The sequence below is a fragment of the Haematobia irritans genome, chromosome 4 (genome assembly GCF_050003625.1).
Source record: "Haematobia irritans isolate KBUSLIRL chromosome 4, ASM5000362v1, whole genome shotgun sequence".
NCBI lineage: Eukaryota > Metazoa > Arthropoda > Insecta > Diptera > Muscidae > Haematobia > Haematobia irritans.
In genome coordinates, this window is record NC_134400.1 from 194,304,418 (window position 1) to 194,325,333 (window position 20,916).

At 31.2% G+C, this 20,916-nt stretch overlaps 2 protein-coding genes across 3 annotated transcripts; one reads left to right on the forward strand and one right to left on the reverse strand.

Moving 5' to 3' along the window:
* Positions 1-248: 248 nt before the first annotated feature.
* On the reverse strand, positions 249-1,652 carry LOC142233902 (uncharacterized). Its single transcript, XM_075304965.1, has 3 exons — positions 1,527-1,652; positions 1,120-1,166; positions 249-705 (listed from the first exon to the last, which is right to left on the reverse strand). Exons 2-3 carry the CDS (start codon positions 1,120-1,122, stop codon positions 280-282), a joined length of 429 nt encoding a protein of 142 aa, XP_075161080.1. The 5' UTR covers positions 1,123-1,166; positions 1,527-1,652; the 3' UTR covers positions 249-279.
* A 9,859-nt stretch (positions 1,653-11,511) lies between these two features.
* LOC142233903 (uncharacterized) lies at positions 11,512-12,386 on the forward strand. 2 transcript variants are annotated; one of them, XM_075304967.1, is made up of 2 exons: positions 11,512-11,802; positions 11,928-12,386. In XM_075304967.1, the coding sequence occupies exons 1-2, from the start codon at positions 11,794-11,796 to the stop codon at positions 12,213-12,215; spliced, it is 297 nt and encodes a 98-aa protein (XP_075161082.1). In that variant the 5' UTR covers positions 11,512-11,793; the 3' UTR covers positions 12,216-12,386. The 2 variants fall into 2 exon arrangements, with proteins under 2 accessions (XP_075161082.1, XP_075161081.1); XM_075304966.1 differs by having other exon boundaries at positions 11,520-11,802; positions 11,925-12,386.
* The last annotated feature ends 8,530 nt before the right edge of the window (positions 12,387-20,916 follow it).

Genomic DNA, 20,916 nt, shown 5'->3' on the forward strand with positions numbered 1-20,916 from the left:
CGGAGATTTGTATCCTAAATTTAATGGCAAAAATATTTAAAGCAAAGATTATGAACTTTCTTTTAATTAGAATTTCTTCATTCTAAAGAAATTGTTTCTTGATATTAAGTAAATTAACCTGAAATTTAGGTTGCATAATTTTTTTTACTAAGTCAATATGTTTTTCTGTATAAGAAGCTTAGATTCAAATTGAAATGCTTTCTCCTATAATAAAAGTCCCGACTCCTTGATTTGAATGCAAAACAGAATTGTTGTTTGTGTTTTTTTCTTATGTGTATTTTAACTTCTATGACTAGCTCTATAATTCTTATAGCTTATATAAGGAGCAGGAACAATCATTGGTAGCATTTTAAAGACTACAGGTCGCGCCGAATATGCCAGATGGGCGGGGGTATGAGAATGACTATTTAAGATGGGAGTTTGATCCTTGTAGGTAATAAAAGAATCCTCAGAAGAGGAAAGATCCCTTCTACTATCACCGTTTGTCATATGGAATTTTTCGTCCTCCTTAGCACTGGGAAAAACAATTTTCCGTAAGGAATCTGTGCTGGCTGAAGAAGTTGATAAAATTCTAGGTTGAATTTCTCCACGAATATGAGTGATGGATTGATGAGAATAGGCTGATGAACCCGAAGAAGAATCATGACGTATAACACCAGCTTCTGTAGATGTCGCCAGAAATAGTAAGAAACAAAGAAAGAGCAACTGAAAAAAAAATCAATAAAATTAAATATTGTCAGTTAGAATGGTAAAAAAAAAAATCAAATTCTTTAATACTGTAAATAATTACAATATTAAAATTATGAAAATCTATTTTATTATTATTTCGGCTTGAGGTCTTTTAACAAAAATTCGTTTTTACAATGTTTAATTAATTATTAAATTTATTATCCAATACTTTCGACCAACATCGCTAGTCTTCGACGGGGATATAAAATTTTTTGTTTAACAAATAAACAAAAATGTAAAGAAAGTTTTTTTTTTTGGTTTTTTTATGAAAGTTAATTGCCAACTAATTAATATTGATTTTTTATATATATTATTTTATTACTTAAATTATATTTTTAAATAAATTACAAAAATAAGGGAAATCATTTTTTTTTTAATTTCATATCTTACCATTTTGTAATTTATTTCAATATACAATCCGCTCCTAAAAACAGTTCCTTAAAGAATAATTGTTTTGTTTTAAAATTTCTATACTTTTATATATCAAAAAAAAAATATTTCATGCAAAAATTCAATGTGTGGGTGTTAAGAATTTCCTTGAATTTTAAGATTAAACCCTGGCTCTCTCATCCGAAAAAAAATTAACAAATTTCTTTAATTCAATATTAATGTTTTACTATCTTAGCTTTGGGATTAAATTTAGAGGTCATCGCAAAATGGGCTCGGCATCATATATCAATACCATTTCCTTATATTAAATTTTCAAAACTTGAAAATACTCTCCTCTAGATTTCATTAATCACAATTTATCTCTCAATACAATTTTAACTCAAAATATTTTGCAGCTGGATACTAACAACGACTTCAACACCTTCCACTCTAAATATTTCTATTGCAGCAATTTTGTTTTATTAACTTTTAGCATTTTTTGGCTTTAACATTCAATCGTGTTTTTTGAGTCAGCAGTTCCAGCCTATATACTCTGCCATGTTTAGTGTTCACCGTACAATTGAGTTACAGAGTTTTAACCATGTTTCGATATAGCTCCCTCAATGATTTTTTTTTTTTCAGTTTAGAAGCTTGGACTATTGTCCCAATGTGCTGAGTAATATATGAATATTGGTTATTAACACTTGAATGTTTTTTTTTTGTTTTCTACATAACATATTTTGTCATTTATATTTGCTTAAAAAAGTTTCAAACTAAAACTACACTTTTAAGGTGAGCATTAGCAGATCTAATATAGAATAGGTGCTACTACAGTGAACGGAATCAGATCTGATTCCTTTGAAATGTAGGTTGCAAGGGTTTCAAAATCCTTAGGGGAAGGTCAAAATCCCATACCCTCCACCATAGGATGGGGGGTATATTAACTTTTTCATTCCGTTTGTAACACATCGAAATATTGCTCTAAGACCCCATAAAGTATATTGCCCATATGCAAAACAATTTATTGACAGTTTATCGAATTAATTTATATGGCAAAAGTAGGCTTGAAGTATTCTGTAACTTTATTGCATATGGGGGTATATATTCTGGGTCGTGGTGAAATTCTGAGTCGATCTACGCATGTCCGTCCGTCCGTCCGTCTGTCTATATTTTATTTCTTTTTATTTGTATAGAAAATTTTGTCAAAACTTTATTTCTATAGAAAATTTTGTAAAATTTTATTTCTATAGACAATTTTATCAAAATTTTATTTTTATAGAAAATTCTATATTTTATTTCTTTTTATTTGTATAGAAAATTTTGTCAAAACTTTATTTCTATAGAAAATTTTGTCAAAATTTTATTTCTATACACAATTTTATCAAAATTTTATTTTTATAGAAAATTTTGTAAAAATCTTATTTCTATAAAAAGTTTTGTCAAAATTTTATTTCTATAGAAAATTCTGTTAAAATTTTATTTCTATAGAAATTTTGTCAAAATTTTATTTCTATAGAAAATTTTTTCAAACTGAATTATATACGTATTTAATCGGTCTTTTTTATACCCTCCACCATAGGATGGGGGTATATTAACTTTGTCATCCCGTTTGTAACACATCGAAATATTGCTCTAAGACCCCATAAAGTATATATATTCTGGGTCGTGGTGAAATTCTGAGTCGATCTAAGCATGTCCGTCCGTCCGTCTGTTGAAATCACGTTAACTTCCGAACGAAACAAGCTATCGACTTGAAACTTGGCACAATTAGTTGTTATTGATGTAGGTCGGATGGTATTGCAAATGGCCCATATCGGTCCTCTTTTCCGTATAGCCCCCATATAAAGGGACCCTCAGATTTGGCTTGTGGAGCCTCTAACAGAGGCATATTTCATCCGATCCGGCTGAAATTTGAGACATAGTGTTAGGTTAGGTTAGGTGGCAGCCCGATGTATCAGGCTCACTTAGACTATTCAGTCCATTGTGATACCACATTGGTGAACTTCTCTCTTATCACTGAGTGCTGCCCGATTCCATGTTAAGCTCAATGACAAGGGACCTCCTTTCTATAGCCGAGTCCGAACGGCGTTCCACACTGCAGTGAAACCACTTAGAGAAGCTTTGAAACCATCAGAAATGTCACCAACTTTACTAAGGTGGGATAATCCACCGCTGAAAAACTTTTTGGCGTTCAGTCGAAGCAGGAATCGAACCCACGACCTTGTGTAGGCAAGGCGGGCATGCTAACCATTGCACCACGGTGGCTCCATGGGGACATGGTGTTGGTATATGGTCTCTAACAACCATGCAAAAATTGGTTCACATCGGTTCATAATTATATATAGCCCCCATATAAACCGATCCCCAGATTTGGCTTGCGAAGCCTCAAAGAGAAGCAAATTTCATCCGATCTTGCTGAAATTTGGTACATGGTGTTGGTATATGGTCTCTACCAACAATGCAAAAATTGGTTCACATCGGTCCATAATTATATATAGCCCCCATATAAACCGATACCCAGATTTGGCTTGCAAAGCCTCAAAGAGAAGCAAATTTCATCCGATCTGGCTGAAATTGTGTACATGGTGTTGGTATATGGTCTCTTAAAACCATGTCAGAATTGGTCCATATCGGTCCATAATTATATATAGCTCCCATATAAACCGATGCCCAGATTTGGCTTGTGGAGCCTCAAAGAGAAGCAAATTCCATCCGATCCGGCTGAAATTTGGTACATGGTGTTGGTATATGGTCTCTAGCAACCGTGCAAAAATTGGTTCACATCGGTCCATAATTATATATAGACCCCATATAAACCGATCCCCAGATTTGGCTTGCAAAGCCTCAAAGAGAAGCAAATTTCATCCTATCTTGCTGAAATTTGGTACATGGTGTTGGTATATGGTCTCTTAAAACCATGCCAGAATTGGTCCACATCGGTTCATAATTATATATAGCCCCCATATAAACCGATCCCCAGATTTGACTTGCGGAGCCTCTAAGAGAAGCAAATTTCATCCGATTCGGCTGAAATTTGGTACATGGTGTTGGTATATTGTCTCTTAAAACCATGCAAAAAGTGGTCAACATCGGTTCAAAATTATATATAGCCCCCATATAAACCGATCCCCAGATTTGACCTCCGGAGCCTCTTGGAGGAGCAAAATTCATCCGATCCGGTTCAACTTTGGAACGTGGTGTTAGTATATGGCCTCTAACAACCATACCAAAATTGGTCCATATCTGTCTATAGTTATATATAGCCGATCCCCAATCACACAAAAATTGGTCCATATCGGTTCATAATCATGGTTGCCACTCGAGCCAAAAATAATCTACCAAAATTTTATTTCTATTAAAAGTTTTGTCAAAATTTTATTTCTATAGAACATTTTTATACCCTTCACCACTACTGTGGTACAGGGTATAATAAGTTTGTGCATTTGTATGTAACGCCAAGAAGGAAAAGTCTGAGACCCATCGTTTAGTCTACCGATCGTCTTAGAATTAAATTCTGAGCCGATTTAGCGATGTTCGTCTGTCTGTTCATGTATTTTTGTGCGCAAAGTACAGGTCGCAGTTTAAGTCCGATCGTCCACAGATTTAACATAGGGTCGTTTATTGGGACAAAGACAATCGCTATTGTTTTTGGAAAATATCGGTTCAGATTTAGATATAGCTGTATATATTTATAACCGATCTGGTTATAATTGGCGTGTTTATCAACCGATGTTCTTCAAATTCCGTACATCCGAATATTTTATGAGTCTCGAAAAACTTGCAAAATATCAGCAAAATCGGTTCAGATTTAGATATAGCTCCCATATATAGCTTTCGCCCGATTTAGACTCATATGACAACAGAGGCCAAAGTTTACTACCGATTTTCGTGAAATTTTGCGTAGAGAGCAGTATTGGTATTCTACCAATGCTTGGTAAATTTTATTTAAATCGGTTCAGATTTAGATATAGCTCCCATATATATCTTTCGTCCGATTTGAATTTATATGGCCTCAAAAGCCAGAGTTTTGCCCTGACATGCTTCAAATTTTGCACAAGGAGTACGTTTAATAGTATCGGTAAGTATACCAAATTTGGCTGAAATCGGTTCAGATTTAGATATAGCTCCCATATATATCTTTCGTCCGATTTGAACTTCTATGGCCTCAAAAGCCAGAGTTTTGCCGTGATTTAGTTTAAATTTTGCACGAGAGGTACGTTTAATGATATCGTTATGTGTGCCAAATCTGGTTAAAATCGGTTCAGATTTAGATATAGCTCCCATATATACATATGTACACCAGAGGTGGGAAAATATGGTAGACTATTTCATATATTAGACCCATTGTCAATGGGATTTTCCTCCAATTGACGGGATAGTTTCCACAAAGAATATATTTAATATGATATTTAAGTGTGTCAAGTTTGATCTAATTTGGTTCAGATTTAGATAAAACCTCCATATATTCGTTCTTCCGGTTTATACAAATAAAGCCAAATTCCCACACTTTACACAAAATTCTGTGATGATTTCCCCATATCATTGTCATATCCTACACACTGTAATGCCAGACTTTCCACAGAACGGTTGAGTTTTAAATAAGGCTCCAATTCGCCCGACTTGACCAAATAATATATCACAATCCACACTTGACCACATATCTTGGCAAGATCTAACCAATATCCTTGTAAAATCGTCACTGCTGAGTAGTGACTCAAAATATCCTATATCTCGAATACATAAGTATCGCCTGATAAATCATAAATGCTCTTTTGTACAATTGCTTTAAAATTTCTCTTGCTTCATATTTCCCATATTTTTTACTAACATTGTGTTTCATTCCAGGGCGTTAGCCGATTTCAATTTTAATTTTAGAGATTTTGCAGAAGTACAAAAAATTGTCTCCATTATAATATTTTATCTGGAAATGCAAACCTTTATATAGCTCCCAGCAGATTTGAAGTACTTGAGATGGTAACACAAATGTTGGTCTACATAGTGGTAAAGGGTATAATATAGTCGGCCCCGCCCGACTTTAGAATTTACTTACTTGTTTAAAATTTAATTTCTATAGAAATTTTTGTCAAAACTTTATTTCTATAGAAAATTTTGTCAAAATTTTATTTCTATAGACAATTTTATCAAAATGTTATTTTTATAGAAAATTTTGTAAAAATGTTATTTCTAAAAAAAGTTTTGTCAAAATTTTATTTCTATAGAAAATTTTGTTAAAATTTTATTTCTATTGAAAATTTTGTTAAAATTTTATTTCTATAGAAAATGTTGTCAATCTGAATTATATACGTATTTAATCGGTCTTTTTTAATTTAATATATACCACGTATGGACTTACTTACAATTTAGAAGACGGTGTTAGGAGGTTTTAAGATACCTTGCCATCGGCAAGCGTTACCGCAACCCAAGTAATTCGATTGTGGATGGCAGTGTTTAGAAGAAATTCCTACGCAATCCAAGGTGGAGGGTACATAAGCTTCGGCCTGGCCGAACTTACGGCCGTATATACTTGTTTTAATATAGTCATACCAATCTAAGTAGAACTTGAGCGGTTGCCATAGGTACTGAAGCCGTTGACATGAATTTCAGTTAGGTACTTTAGTAGATTTATACTTAGGTAGGGTCGTGGGAGAGGGCCCTATATCATGGTAGAGTTATTGCTAAATTTACATAAATATGGTCGTTATAACCCTGATATAGGAGCAGTGTTTGAAATGAAATCATTCCATTAACCAAATTCCCTATACCAGAACTCTATGTAGGGTATGATTACTTGTGGTGTGTGAACGTTGCAATTCCTACAATAAATTTGCTAAGGTTCATAGCTTTGTACATAGATTTACAAAACCGTGCCTTTTTCGATATTTCGAGGTATGTGCATAAATATGTGTCAGTACATTTTTTTTTTTGCTTGACTCATGTATCTGTCTACACAACCTTCACTTTTTTCAATATTTTGTAAAATATCCGAAGACAAAAAAAATACATCGACAGCATTAAGTAAAAACAAACATACAATCACAGAGCATTGTTGCTTGGATTTATGTACTGTTGTACAGTGTGTCTATCTTAATTACCCACCACTATGAAAATGTTGCCAAAATTTTATTTCTATAAAAAATTTTTGTCAAAATTTTATTTCTATAGAAAATTTTGTCAAAATTTTATTTCTATAGAAAATTTTGTCAAAATTTTATTTCTATAGAAAATTTTGTCAAAATTTTATTTCTATAGAAAATTTTGTCAACATTTTATTTCTATAGAAAATGTTGTCAAAATTTTATTTTTATAGAATTTTTTTGTAAAAATTTTATTTCTATAGAAAATTTTCTAAATATTTTATTAGAAAATTTTTTCAACAAAATTTTTTTTAATAGAAAATTAATTTTAATTGAAAATTTTGTCAAAATTTTATTTCTATAGAAAATTTTGTCAAAATTTTATTTCTACAGAAAATGTAGTCAAAATTTTATTTCTCTAGAAAAATTTGTCAAAATTTTATTTCTATAGAAAATTTTGTCAAAATTTTAGTTCTATAGAAAATTTTATCAACATTTTATTTCTATAGAAAATTTTGTCAAAATTTTATTTTTATAGAATTTTTTGTAAAAATTTTATTTCTATAGAAAGTTTTCTCAATATTTTATTTCTATAGAAATTTTCTCAATATTTTATTTCTCTAGAAAATTTTGTCAAAATTTGATTTCTATAGAAAATTTTGTCAAAATTTTATTTCTACAGAAAATTTTGTCAAAATTTTATTTTTATAGAATTTTTTGTAAAAACTTAATTTTTATAGAATTTTTTGTAAAAATTTTATTTCTAAAGAATTTTTTGTAAAAATTTTATTTCTATAGAAAATTTTGTCAAAATTTTATTTCTATAAAAAATTTTTGTCAAAATTTTATTTCTATAGAAAATTTTGTCAAAATTTGATTTCTATAGAAAAATTTGCCGATATTTTATTTCTATAGAAAATTTTGTCAAAATTTTATTTCTATAGAAAATTTTGTCAACATTTTATTTCTATAGAAAATTTTGTCAAAATTTTATTTTTATAGAATTTTTTGTAAAAATTTTATTTCTATAGAAAATTTTCTAAATATTTTATTAGAAAATTTTTTCAATTTTTTTTTAATAGAAAATTAATTTTAATTGAAATTTTTGTCAAAATTTTATTTCTATAGAAATTTTTGTCAAAATTTTATTTCTATAGAAAATTTTGTCAAAATTTTATTTCTACAGAAAATGTTGTCAAAATTTTATTTCTCTAGAAAAGTTTGTAAAAATTTTATTTCTATAGAAAATTTTGTCAAAATTTTATCAACATTTTATTTCTATAGAAAATTTTGTCAAAATTTTATTTTTATAGAATTTTTTGTAAAAATTTTATTTCTATAGAAAATTTTCTCAATATTTTATTTCTATAGAAAATTTTCTCAATATTTTATTTCTCTAGAAAATTTTGTCAAAATTTGATTTCTATAGAAAATTTTGTCAAAATTTTATTTCTACAGAAAATTTTGTCAAAATTTTATTTTTATAGAATTTTTTGTAAAAACTTAATTTTTATAGAATTTTTTGTAAAAATTTTATTTCTAAAGAATTTTTTGTAAAAATTTTATTTCTATAGAAAATTTTGTCAAAATTTTATTTCTATAGAAAATTTTGTTAACATTTTATTTCTATAGAAAATTTTGTAAAAATTTTATTTCTACAGAAAATTTTGTCAAAATTTTATTCCTGTAGAAAATTTTGTCAAAATTTTATTTCTACAGAAAATCTTGTCAAAATTTTATTTCTATAGAAAATTTTGCCGATATTTTATTTCTATAGAAAATTTTGTCAAAATTGTATTTCCATAGAAAATTGGGTCAACATTTTTTTGGTATAGAAAAATTTGTCAAAAATTTATTTCTATAGAAAAGTTTGTCAAAATTTTATTTCAATAGAAAATTTTGCCAATATTTTATTTTTATAGAAAATTTTGTCAACATTTTATTTCTATAGAAAATTTTGTCAACATTTTATTTCTATAGAAAATTTTGTTAACATTTTATTTCTATAGAAAATTTTGTAAAAATTTTATTTCTACAGAAAATTTTGTCAAAATTTTATTCCTATAGAAAATTTTGTCAAAATTTTATTTCTACAGAAAATCTTGTCAAAATTTTATTTCTATAGAAAATTTTGTCAAAATTTTATTTCTATAGAAAATTTTGCCGATATTTTATTTCTATAGAAAATTTTGTCAAAATTGTATTTCCATAGAAAATTGGGTCAACATTTTTTTGGTATAGAAAAATTTGTCAAAAATTTATTTGTATAGAAAAGTTTGTCAAAATTTTATTTCAATAGAAAATTTTGCCAATATTTTATTTCTATAGAAAATTTTGTCAACATTTTATTTCTATAGAAAATTTTGTCAACATTTTATTTCTATAGAAAATTTTGTTAACATTTTATTTCTATAGAAAATTTTGTAAAAATTTTATTTCTACAGAAAATTTTGTCAAAATTTTATTCCTATAGAAAATTTTGTCAAAATTTTATTTCTACAGAAAATCTTGTCAAAATTTTATTTCTATAGAAAATTTTGTCAAAATTTTATTTCTATAGAAAATTTTGCCGATATTTTATTTCTATAGAAAATTTTGTCAAAATTGTATTTCTATAGAAAATTGAGTCAACATTTTTTTTCTATAGAAAATTTTGTCAAAATTTTATTTTTATAGAATTTTTTGTAAAAATTTTATTTCTATAGAAAATTTTCTCAATATTTTATTTCTATAGAAAATTTTGTCAATATTTTATTTCTATAGAAAATTTTGTCAAAATTTTCTTTTTATAGAAAATTTTCTCAATATTTTATTTCTATAGAAAATTTTGTCAAAATTTTATTTCTATAAAAAATTTTGTCAAAATTTTATTTTTATAGAATTTGTTGTAAAAATTTTATTTCTATAGAAAATTTTGTCAAAATTTTATTTCTATTGAAAATTTTGCCGATATTTTATTTCTATAGAAAATGTTGTCAAAATTTTATTTCTATAGAGAATTGAGTCAACATTTTTTTTCTATAGAAAATTTTGTCAAAATTTTATTTCTACAGAAAATTTTGTCAAAATTTTGTTTCAATAGAAAATTTTGCCAATATTTTATTTCTATAGAAAATTTTGTCAAAATTTTATTTCTATAGAAAATTTTGTCAACATTTTATTTCTATAGAAAATTTTGTCAAAATTTTATTTTTATAGAATTTTTTGTAAAAATTTTATTTCTATAGAAAATTTTCTCAATATTTTATTTCTATAGAAAATTTTCTCAATATTTTATTTCTATAGAAAATTTTGTCAAAATTCTCTTTTTATAGAAAATTTTCCCAATATTTTATTTCTATAGAAAATTTTGTCAAAATTTTATTTCTATAGAAAATTTTGTCAAAAATTTATTTCTATAGAAACTTTTGTCGAAATTTTATTTTTATAGAATTTGTTGTAAAAATTTTATTTCTATAGAAAATTTTGTCAAAATTTTATTTTTATAGAATTTTTTGTCAAAATTTTATTTCTACAGAAAATTTTGCCCATATTTTATTTCTATAGAAAATGTTGTCAAAATTTTATTTCTATAGAAAATGTTGTCAACATTTTATTTCTAAATATAGACAATTTTGTCAAAAATTTTATTTTTATAGAATTTTTTGTAAAAATTTTATTTCTATAGATAATTTTCTCAATATTTTATTTCTATAGAAAATTTTGTCAAAATTTTATTTCTATAGAAAATTTTGTCAAAATTTTATTTCTATAGAAAATTTTTTCAAAATTTTGTCAAAATTTTATTTCTATAGAATTTTTTTTCAAAATTTTATTTTTATAGAATTTTTTGTACAAATTTTATTTCTATAGTAAATTTTGTCCAAATTTTATTTCTATAGAAAATTTTGTCAAAGTTTTATTTTTATAGATTTTTTTGTCAAAATTTTATTTCTATAGAACATTTTGTCAAAATTTTATTAGTATAGAAACTTTTTTTCATAATTTTATTTTTATAGAATTTTTTGTCAAAATTTTATTTCTATAGAAAATTTTGTCAAAATTTTATTTCTATAGAAAATTTTGTCAAAATGTACGTTTTTGACACCAACAGTGAGCCACTGTCAAATGGGATGAAACGTATGGAATAGAGTTACTTATGTTACCTTTAAATAATTTTTTCATTTACTTCTAGTTAAGTTTTTTGTTTTTTTGCTCTGTAGATTTTTTTTTATTATTTGTTTACGTAAATAATTTTTTGTGTTCACATAAAGCCCGGTTTAAAGAGCTCCTCGGAGAACACCTACCTAGGTAGGTATTTGCAGATAAATCACTCAATCCCATTTACTACACTCCAATAGAGCCATTGAGTTAAGCTTGAGTAGTAATAGAAAGACATTGGTAAATACCATTGGCAATTACCACTCCAATGGCTACAATAACTATAGCCCCATAGACAGAAAGACGGACAGCCGGACGGACGAACATCAGAAAAACGTATAAACAAACCTTTGGAAGAAAAGAAAAACATAAAGCATAAAAAAGAAGTAAATTATATTTTTTTTCTGCTGATCAACAATATCAACAGTCAGTAAAGCTCTTTCAGACCATCAACATCAGACAATTCACACATTCATCCAATATGAACAAAGTAAGTACCAAAGTCATTGGATTTGATGGTATCTTGGAATTTACCAAATTCGATGGCCCTCTGCCACATCCTCGCGCGCTCTTTCACTCTGTCTCTCTCTCTGTCTCTTTCTTTCATTACAGCAGCATCAATTCACAGTTCCATTGATGGGTTTATTTTGTAGCTGCATTCTCCTTAGTACTCTGGGTCAACCTGTCACTTCAAATCCTTTGGTTATCGATTCAGCCCCCTCAGTTGTCTCCTATCAAGGTTCCTCACAATCCTATGCCCATTTGGTTATATCGCCTCGTGGTAGAGCTTTGGGCTATGTGGCACCAACGAATCTTAATCATACGGTCCATCATACTGAGAAGGTTAAGGAAAGCTTGGACTTTTTGGATATACGACCGGTTTACAATAACCACAACAATTAGAGATTTAGAGAGGGGCCAATGCATTACAATAGCGTCTGCGCATGCGTACCTGAATGCCCTTATATGAATGTTATGTTTAGTTTTTACACATTAGTGATGATTAAGTTTTATTTAATTTTTGTTCGCCGTTTTACATAATAAAATATTTAATAGATTTTTTTTGAAAAGTGAGTTGTGTAAGTGTGTTTGTGAATTTACTAATTTTGGCTGAAATTAAACCAAACCAAAAAAAAAATATAATTATGAAAATTTTGTTGAATGAAATATTGCTATGATTTGAATTTGTTGTAAATATTTTTTGTAATCTTGAATTTCATGGATTTTTTTTTATTATATTAAAGTCAAGTGACTTGTGATGTGGAGATTTATTATTGTCTTTGTGTTATTTTTGTAATTCTCGATTTGGTGTCAATTGGAATTTATGAACATGCAGTTTCAACCAACCAAACTGGTTTCATTGTTCTAAATAAAGCTCTCTGCGGAAAATCTTTGGCATAGACACTGCACCAAGAAAACGAAAAACTGCTTTCGACATTTTATGGGTGACAAAGAAAACAAAAATCATAAAAAGGTATATACGTTTGAAAAGCTGGCAAAGTCGAGCTACCCATCAGCCTGGATCGCATATAGGAATTTTTATTGAAAGCACCTCTTCACAATGGGTTATAAAACATTTACTATTTTTATAAGAAATTGTAAAAAAACACATCTTTTAATATTTGATACGATAAAACGGAAAATTCCTTAATTACGGATACAATTCACTTTTCATCATGATTTGTTTTAACAAATTAATTTCACGAAAATTCCGTAGGATCTCAGCGATAATAGCGTAGCCGAAAAATCAATGAAAATATCCTTTTTGTATCCGAAAGTGATATAAAATTGAATAAGTAACTATGATATTTACATAAATTTAACATGGGATTGTAATAGGACAGAATTGTTTTTTTTATAACATTTTCGACTTTGACGTTTTGAATAATAATACACACACACAAATATGTTTTGTCTTTAATCATGAAATTAATTGAATTGATACAATTAAGTTTTTAATCAAGTTAGAAAAGATAAGTAAAAACACAAAGTCAGTTAAGAAAGTAATTGATTCTAGTCCAAAGTTATAAGACATATGTCTTAATGTACTAGGAAGATTCAATGAATAAATAAAAATAAATAAAAAAACAAGTACATACGGCCGCAAGTTCGGCCAGGCCGAATCTTATGTACCCACCACCATGGATTGCGTAGAAACTTCTACGAAAGACTGATTTAGTCCATACATGGTATATATTAGACAAAAAAGTTATGTATAGTTAAGTCTACAAATAATTACGAATCGATATGGACTTTTTGTACGTAGAGAACCAGAATTGAAATATGGGGGTCGCTTATATGGGGGCTGTATACAATTATGAACTTGATATGGACCAATTTTTGTGTGATTGGGGATCGATTTATCTGAGGGCCATATATAACTATAGACCAATATGGACCTAGTTAGGCATGGTTGTTAACGACCATATACTAGCACAATGTACCAAATTTCAACTCACTCGGATGAAATTTGCTCCTCCAAGAGGTTCCAAAACCAAATCTCGGGATAGGTTTATATGGGGCTATGTACGATTATGGACTGATATGGACCACTTTTGGCATGGTTGTTAAATATATACTACCACCACGTACCAAATTTCAAGCAGATCGGATGAATTTTGCTTCTCCAAAAGGCACCGGAGGTCAAATTTGGGGATCGGTTTATATGGGAGCTATATATAATTATGGACTGATAGGAACCAATTCCTGCATGGTTGTTGGATACCATATACTAACATCACGTACCAAATTTCAACCGAATGGCAAGAATTTTGCTCTTCCAAGGGGCTCTGGAGGTCAAATCTGGGGATCGGTTTATATGGGGCCTATATATAATTATGGACCGATATCGACCAATTTTTGCATGGTTGTTATAGACCATATACTAACATCACGTACAAAATTTCAGCCGGATCGGATGAAATTTGCTTCTCTTAGCGGCCTCGCAAGCCAAATCGGGGGATAGGTTTATATGGGGGCTATATATAATTATGAACCGATGTCGACCAATTTTTGCATGGTTGTTAGAGACCATATACTAACACCATGTACCAAATTTCAGCCGGATCGGATGAAATTTGCTTCTCTTAGAGGCCTCGCAAGCCAAATCGGGGGATCGGTTTATATGGGGGCTATATATAATTATGGACCGATGTGGACCACTTTTTGCATGGTTGTTAGAGACCATATACTAACACCATGTAGCAAATTTCAGCCTGATCGGATGAAATTTGCTTCTCTTAGAGGGTCTGAAAGCCAAATTTTGGGGTCCGTTTATATGGGGGCTATACGTAAAAGTGGACCGATATAACCCATTTGCAATACCATCCGACCTACATCAATAGCAACTACTTGTGCCAAGTTTCAAGTCGATAGCTTGTTTCGTTCGGAAGTTAGCGTGATTTCAACAGACGGACGGACGGACATGCTCAGATCGACTCAGAATTTCACCACGACCCAGAATATATATACTTTGTGGGGTCTTAGAGCAATATTTCGATGTGTTACAAACGGAATGACAAAGTTAATATACCCCCATCCTATGGTGGAGTGTATAAAAATCATTAAATCAATTAAAAACACAAGTATATTTTTGTGTGATTGAGGATCGGTTTATCTGAGGACTATATAAAGGGTGATTCTTTTGAGGTTAGGATTTTCATGCATTAGTATTTGACAGATCACGTGGGATTTCAGACATGGTGTCAAAGAGAAAGATGCTCAGTATGCTTTGACATTTCATCATGAATAGACTTACGATCTGCCACAACGTCGAATTTTCAGTGAATGGGCCCTAGAAAAGTTGGCAGAAAATCCGCTTTTTTATCGACAAATTTTGTTCAGCGATGAGGCTCATTTCTGGTTGAATGGCTACGTAAATAAGCAAAATTGCCGCATTTGGAGTGAAGAGCAACCAGAAGCCGTTCAAGAACTGCCCATGCATCCCGAAAAATGCACTGTTTGGTGTGGTTTGTACGCTTGTGGAATCATTGGACCGTATTTTTTCAAAGATGCTGTTGGACGCAACGTTACGGTGAATGGCGATCGCTATCGTTCGATGCTAACAAACTTTTTGTTGCCAAAAATGGAAGAACTGAACTTGGTTGACATGTGGTTTCAACAAGATGGCGCTACATGCCACACAGCTCGCGATTCTATGGCCATTTTGAGGGAAAACTTCGGAGAACAATTCATCTCAAGAAATGGACCGGTAAGTTGGCCACCAAGATCATGCGATTTGACGCCTTTAGACTATTTTTTGTGGGGCTACGTCAAGTCTAAAGTCTACAGAAATAAGCCAGCAACTATTCCAGCTTTGGAAGACAACATTTCCGAAGAAATTCGGGCTATTCCGGCCGAAATGCTCGAAAAAGTTGCCCAAAATTGGACTTTCCGAATGGACCACCTAAGACGCAGCCGCGGTCAACATTTAAATGAAATTATCTTCAAAAAGTAAATGTCATGGACCAATCTAACGTTTCAAATAAAGAACCGATGAGATTTTGCAAATTTTATGCGTTTTTTTTTTAAAAAAAAGTTATCAAGCTCTTAACAAATCACCCTTTATAACTATATACCGATATGGGCCTAGTTTGACATGGTTTTTAGCGGCCATATACTGGCACAATGTTCCAATGTTCCAAATTTTAAGATGAATTTTGCTCCTCTAAGAGGCTCCAAAACCAAATCTGGATATCGGTTTATATGGGGCCTATATATGATTATGGACCAATTTTGGGATGGTTCTTAAAGACCATATACTAACACCACGTACAAACTTTCAACCGGATCGGATGATTGTTTCTCTTCTAAGAGGGTCCACAGGTCAAGTCTGGAGATCGGTTTATATGGACGCTATATATAATTATGGACCGATGTGAACACTATGTACCACATTTCAACAGGATCGGAAGAGTTTTGGATTGCGTAGAAACTTCTACGAAAGACTATCAGCCACAATCGAATTACTTGGGTTGTGGTATCTTAGAACTTCTTAACATCGTTTTCTATATTGTGAGTTAGTCCATACGTGGTATATATTGGACAAAAAAGGTATGTATAGGTAAGTCTACAGATAATTACGAAACGATATGGACTTTTGCACGGTACGTTGAGAGCCAGAATTGAAATATGGGGGTCGCTTATATGTGGGCTATATACAATTATGAACCGATATGGACCAATTTTTGTGTGATTGGGGATCGGTTTATCTGAGGGCTATATATAACTATAGACCGATATAGACCTAGTTAGGCATGGTTGTTAACGGCCATATACTAGCACAATGTACCAAATTTCAACTGACTCGAATGAAATTTGCTCCTCCAAGAGGCTCCAAAACCAAATCTCGGGATCGGTTTATATGGGGGCTATATATGATTATGGACTGATATGGAGCACTTTTGGCATGGTTGTTAAATATCATATACTACCACCAGGTACCAAATTTCAACCAGATCGGATGAATTTTGCTTCTCCAAAAGGCACCGGAGGTCAAATCTGGGGATCGGTTTATATGGGAGCTATATATACTTATGGACTGATATGAACCAATTCCTGCATGGTCGTTGGAAACCATATACAAACATCACGTACAAAATTTCAACAGAATCGGATGAATTTTGCTCTTCCAAGGTGCTCCGGAGGTAAAATCTGAGGACCGGCTTATATGGGGCCTATATATAATTATGGACTGATTTCGATCAATTCTTGCATGGGTGTTTGAGGCCATATATTAAAACCACGTACCAAATTTTAACTGAATCAGATGAATTTTGTCTTCCAAGAGGGTCCGGAGGTCAAATCTGGTGATCGGTTTATATTGGGGCTATATATAATTATGGACCGATGTGGACCAGTTTTTGCATGGTTGTTAGAGACCATATACCAACACCGTGTACTAAATTTCAACCGAATCGGATGAATTTTGCTCCTCCAAGAGGCTCCGGAGATCAAATGTGGGGATCGATTTATATGGGGGCTATATATGATTATGGGCCGATATGTACCAATTCTTGCATCGTTGTTAGAGACCATATACTAACACCACGTACCAAATTTCAACCGGATCGGATGAATTTTGCTCCTCTAAGTGGCTCCGGAAGTCAAATCTGGGGATCGGCTTATATGGGGCTATATATAAAATTGGACCGATATGGACCAATTTTGGCATGGTTGTTAGAGACAATATACTAACACCACGTACCAAATTTCAATCGGATCGGATGACTTTTGCTCCTCTAAGAGGCTCCGTAGGTCAAATCTGGGGATCGGTTTATATGGGGGCTACATATAATTATGGGCCGATGTGGACCAATTTTTGCATGGTCATTAGAGAACATATACTAACACCATGTACCAAATTTCAGCGGGATCGGATGAAATTTGCTTCTCTTAGAGGCTCCGCAAGCCCAATTGGGGGGTCGCAATCCCCAGATATGAACTCCGGAGCCTCTTAGAGGAGCAATATTCATCCGATCCAGTTGAACTTTGGTACGTGGTGTCAGTATATGGTCTCTAACAACGAAGCAAAAATTGGTCCATATCGGTTCATAATTATATATAGCTCCCATATAATCCGACCCCCAGATTTGACCTCCGGAGCCTCTTTGCGGAGCAAAATTCATCCGATCCGGTTGAAATTTGGTATGTGGTGTTAGTATGTGGTCTATAACAACCATGGAAAAATTGGTCCATATCTGTCCATAATTATATATAGACCCCATATAAACCGATCCCCAGATTTGAACTCCGGAGCCTCTTAGAGGAGCAATATTCATCCGATCCAGTTGAACTTTGGTACGTGGTGTCAGTATATGGTCTCTAACAACGAAGCAAAAATTGATTCATATCGGTCCATAATTATATGTAGACCCCATATAAACCGATCCCCAGATTTGTACTCCGGAGCCTCTTGGAAGAGCAAATTTAATTCGATCCGGTTGAAATTTGGTACGTGATGTTAGTATGTGGTATCTAACAGCCACGCAAATGGCCAATCACACAAAAAATGGTCCATATCGCCAAAAATAATCTAACAAAATTTTATTTCTACAGAAAATTTTGTCAAAATTTTATTACTATAGAAAGAAATTTTATTTCTGTAGAAAATTTTGTTAAAATTTTATTTCTGTTGAAAATTTTGTCAAAATTTTATTTCTATAGAATATTTTGTCAAAATTTTATTTCTATAGAAAGTTTTACCAAAATTTTATTTCTATAGATAAATTTATCAAAATTTTATTTGTATAGAAAATTTTGTAAAAATTTTATTTCTGTAGAAAATTTAGTCAAAATTTTATTTCTATAGAAAATTTTGTCAAAATTTTATTTCTATAGAAAATTTTGTCGTGTTTAATCGGTCTTTTTATACCCTGCGCCACACTGTGGAACAGGGTATTACAAGTTAGTGCATATGTTTGTAACACCCAGAAGGAGACGAGATAGACACATGGTGTCTTTGGCAATAATGCTCAGGGTGGATCCCTGAGTCGATAGAACCATGTCCGTCTGTCCGTCCGTCCGTCCGTCCGTCCGTCCGTCCGTCCGTCTGTCTGCGAACACATTTTTGTGATCAAAGTCTAGGTCGCAATTTAAGTCCAATCGCCTTCAAATTTGACACATGTTCCTAATTTGGGTCGGAATAGAACCCTATTGGACGAAATCGGTTCAGATTTAGATATAGCTCCCCGATATGCACTAATATGGACCCAGCAGCCAGAGTTTTATACCGATTTGCTTGAAATTTTGTACAAACATAACACTTAGTCGTATAGTCAAGTGTGCAAAATTTCATTGAAATCGGTTCAGATTTAGATATAGCTCCCATATATATCTTTCGCCCGATATGGACTAATATGGTCCAAAAAGCCAGAGTTTTGGCCCAATTTGGTTGACATTTTGCACTAGGAGTACAATTAGTAATATAGTCATGTGTGCCAAATTTTATTGAAATCGGTTCAAATTTAGATATAGCTCCCATATATATGTTCTTCTGATTTCGACAAAAATGGTAAAAATACCAAAATTTTCCTTGTTAAATCGCCACTGCTTAGTCGAAAAGTTGTAAAAATGACTTTAATTTTCTTAAACTTCTAATACATATATATCGAGCGATTTTTTACTAAAATTTTATTCCACCCTAGTGCATTAGCCGACTTAAATTTTGAGTCTATAAATTTTGTAGAAGTCTATCAAATTCTGTCCAAATCGAGTGATATTTAAATATATATGTATTTGGGACAAACCTGTATATATTCAGCACCCAACACATTTGACGGATGTGATATAGTATCGAAAATTTATATCTACAAAGTGGTGCAGGGTATAATATAGTCGGCCCCGCCCGACTTTAGAATTTCCTTACTTGTTTTATATTGGTTTAATATATCCCCCGTATGGACTAACTTACAATTTAGAAGACGGTGTTAAGGATTTTTTAAGATACCTTGCCATCGGCATGTGTTACCGCAACCCAAGTAATTCGATTGTGGATGACAGTCTTTAGTAGAAGTTTCTACGCAATCCATGGTGCAGGGTACATAAGATTCGGCTTGGCCGAACGTACGGCCGTATATACTTATATTTTTTTCTGAATCTGTCAAAAATTATTTATTTATTTTTGTCATATCGGCGTGACATTTGCGTTTCTAATACAGTTTAGTTAAAATTTACTAAACTTAATCAAATTTTTCTAAAATTAACTAAAATTTTCTTTCCTGGTGTGTTCACTGTTTTTTCAGTGTAATATTACATCGCTATTACTTTTATAATTCCTCACATGAGACTACATCAAACTAATCTTTTAAGGCTATTTGCATTTGTTTTGCAAATCTGGAGTTCTCAACAATTTTCCCTTTGATGTTGTACTTTGACACTTCTTTTGATTTGATATTGTATTACAAAAAATACCATATATAAAATTTCTATAACATTAAAAAAAAACTTTGGTAATATTATCCCATTGCCTAATGGCCGTCCATTTTGCAAGGTATTATTTATTGCCTTTCCAGTTCTCAGTGTGTCTGCCTTAGATCTTTGCTTTTGCTAAGGAATGCTTTTCCGTTTCGATGAATTTATTCAAGTTTTACATTTCTTACTTTTCCAATATACTTGCTCTCGAATTAATATGGTATTATTAGTGGAATTATTATATAAGTAATGGCGGGGGGTAATTGAAATGAATTCGAATAAATGAATGCATCGGTTAGCGACTTTTATTGGGGAATTGAATTTCTTTTATATGTCACCAAGGAAGCGAAAAAAAGCTAATGGAGAAGATGACATGGAAATATTGCGACCAGACATATTTGAAATTTTTTTCAAGCATAAATTACATGGTAGACAGGTATAATGCAAGTCATTCTAATTGTTGTAATGAATTTTATGTAATAAGTTCAATTTGAACTAAAACAAAGGAAAATTTTCGTAAGATTCCCACAAATAGTAAGAATGAACTACTGTATGGTTAAAATGGTCATGATTTGGCGCCAATGATTTTCTTCTTTACTTTTAGTTAATTTTTTCTTCTATGATATGATGTAATATCGTGAACTGCAGTTAAAAGTACAACAGGGCATTAAAATTTCCTGGTTTTAACAACGTT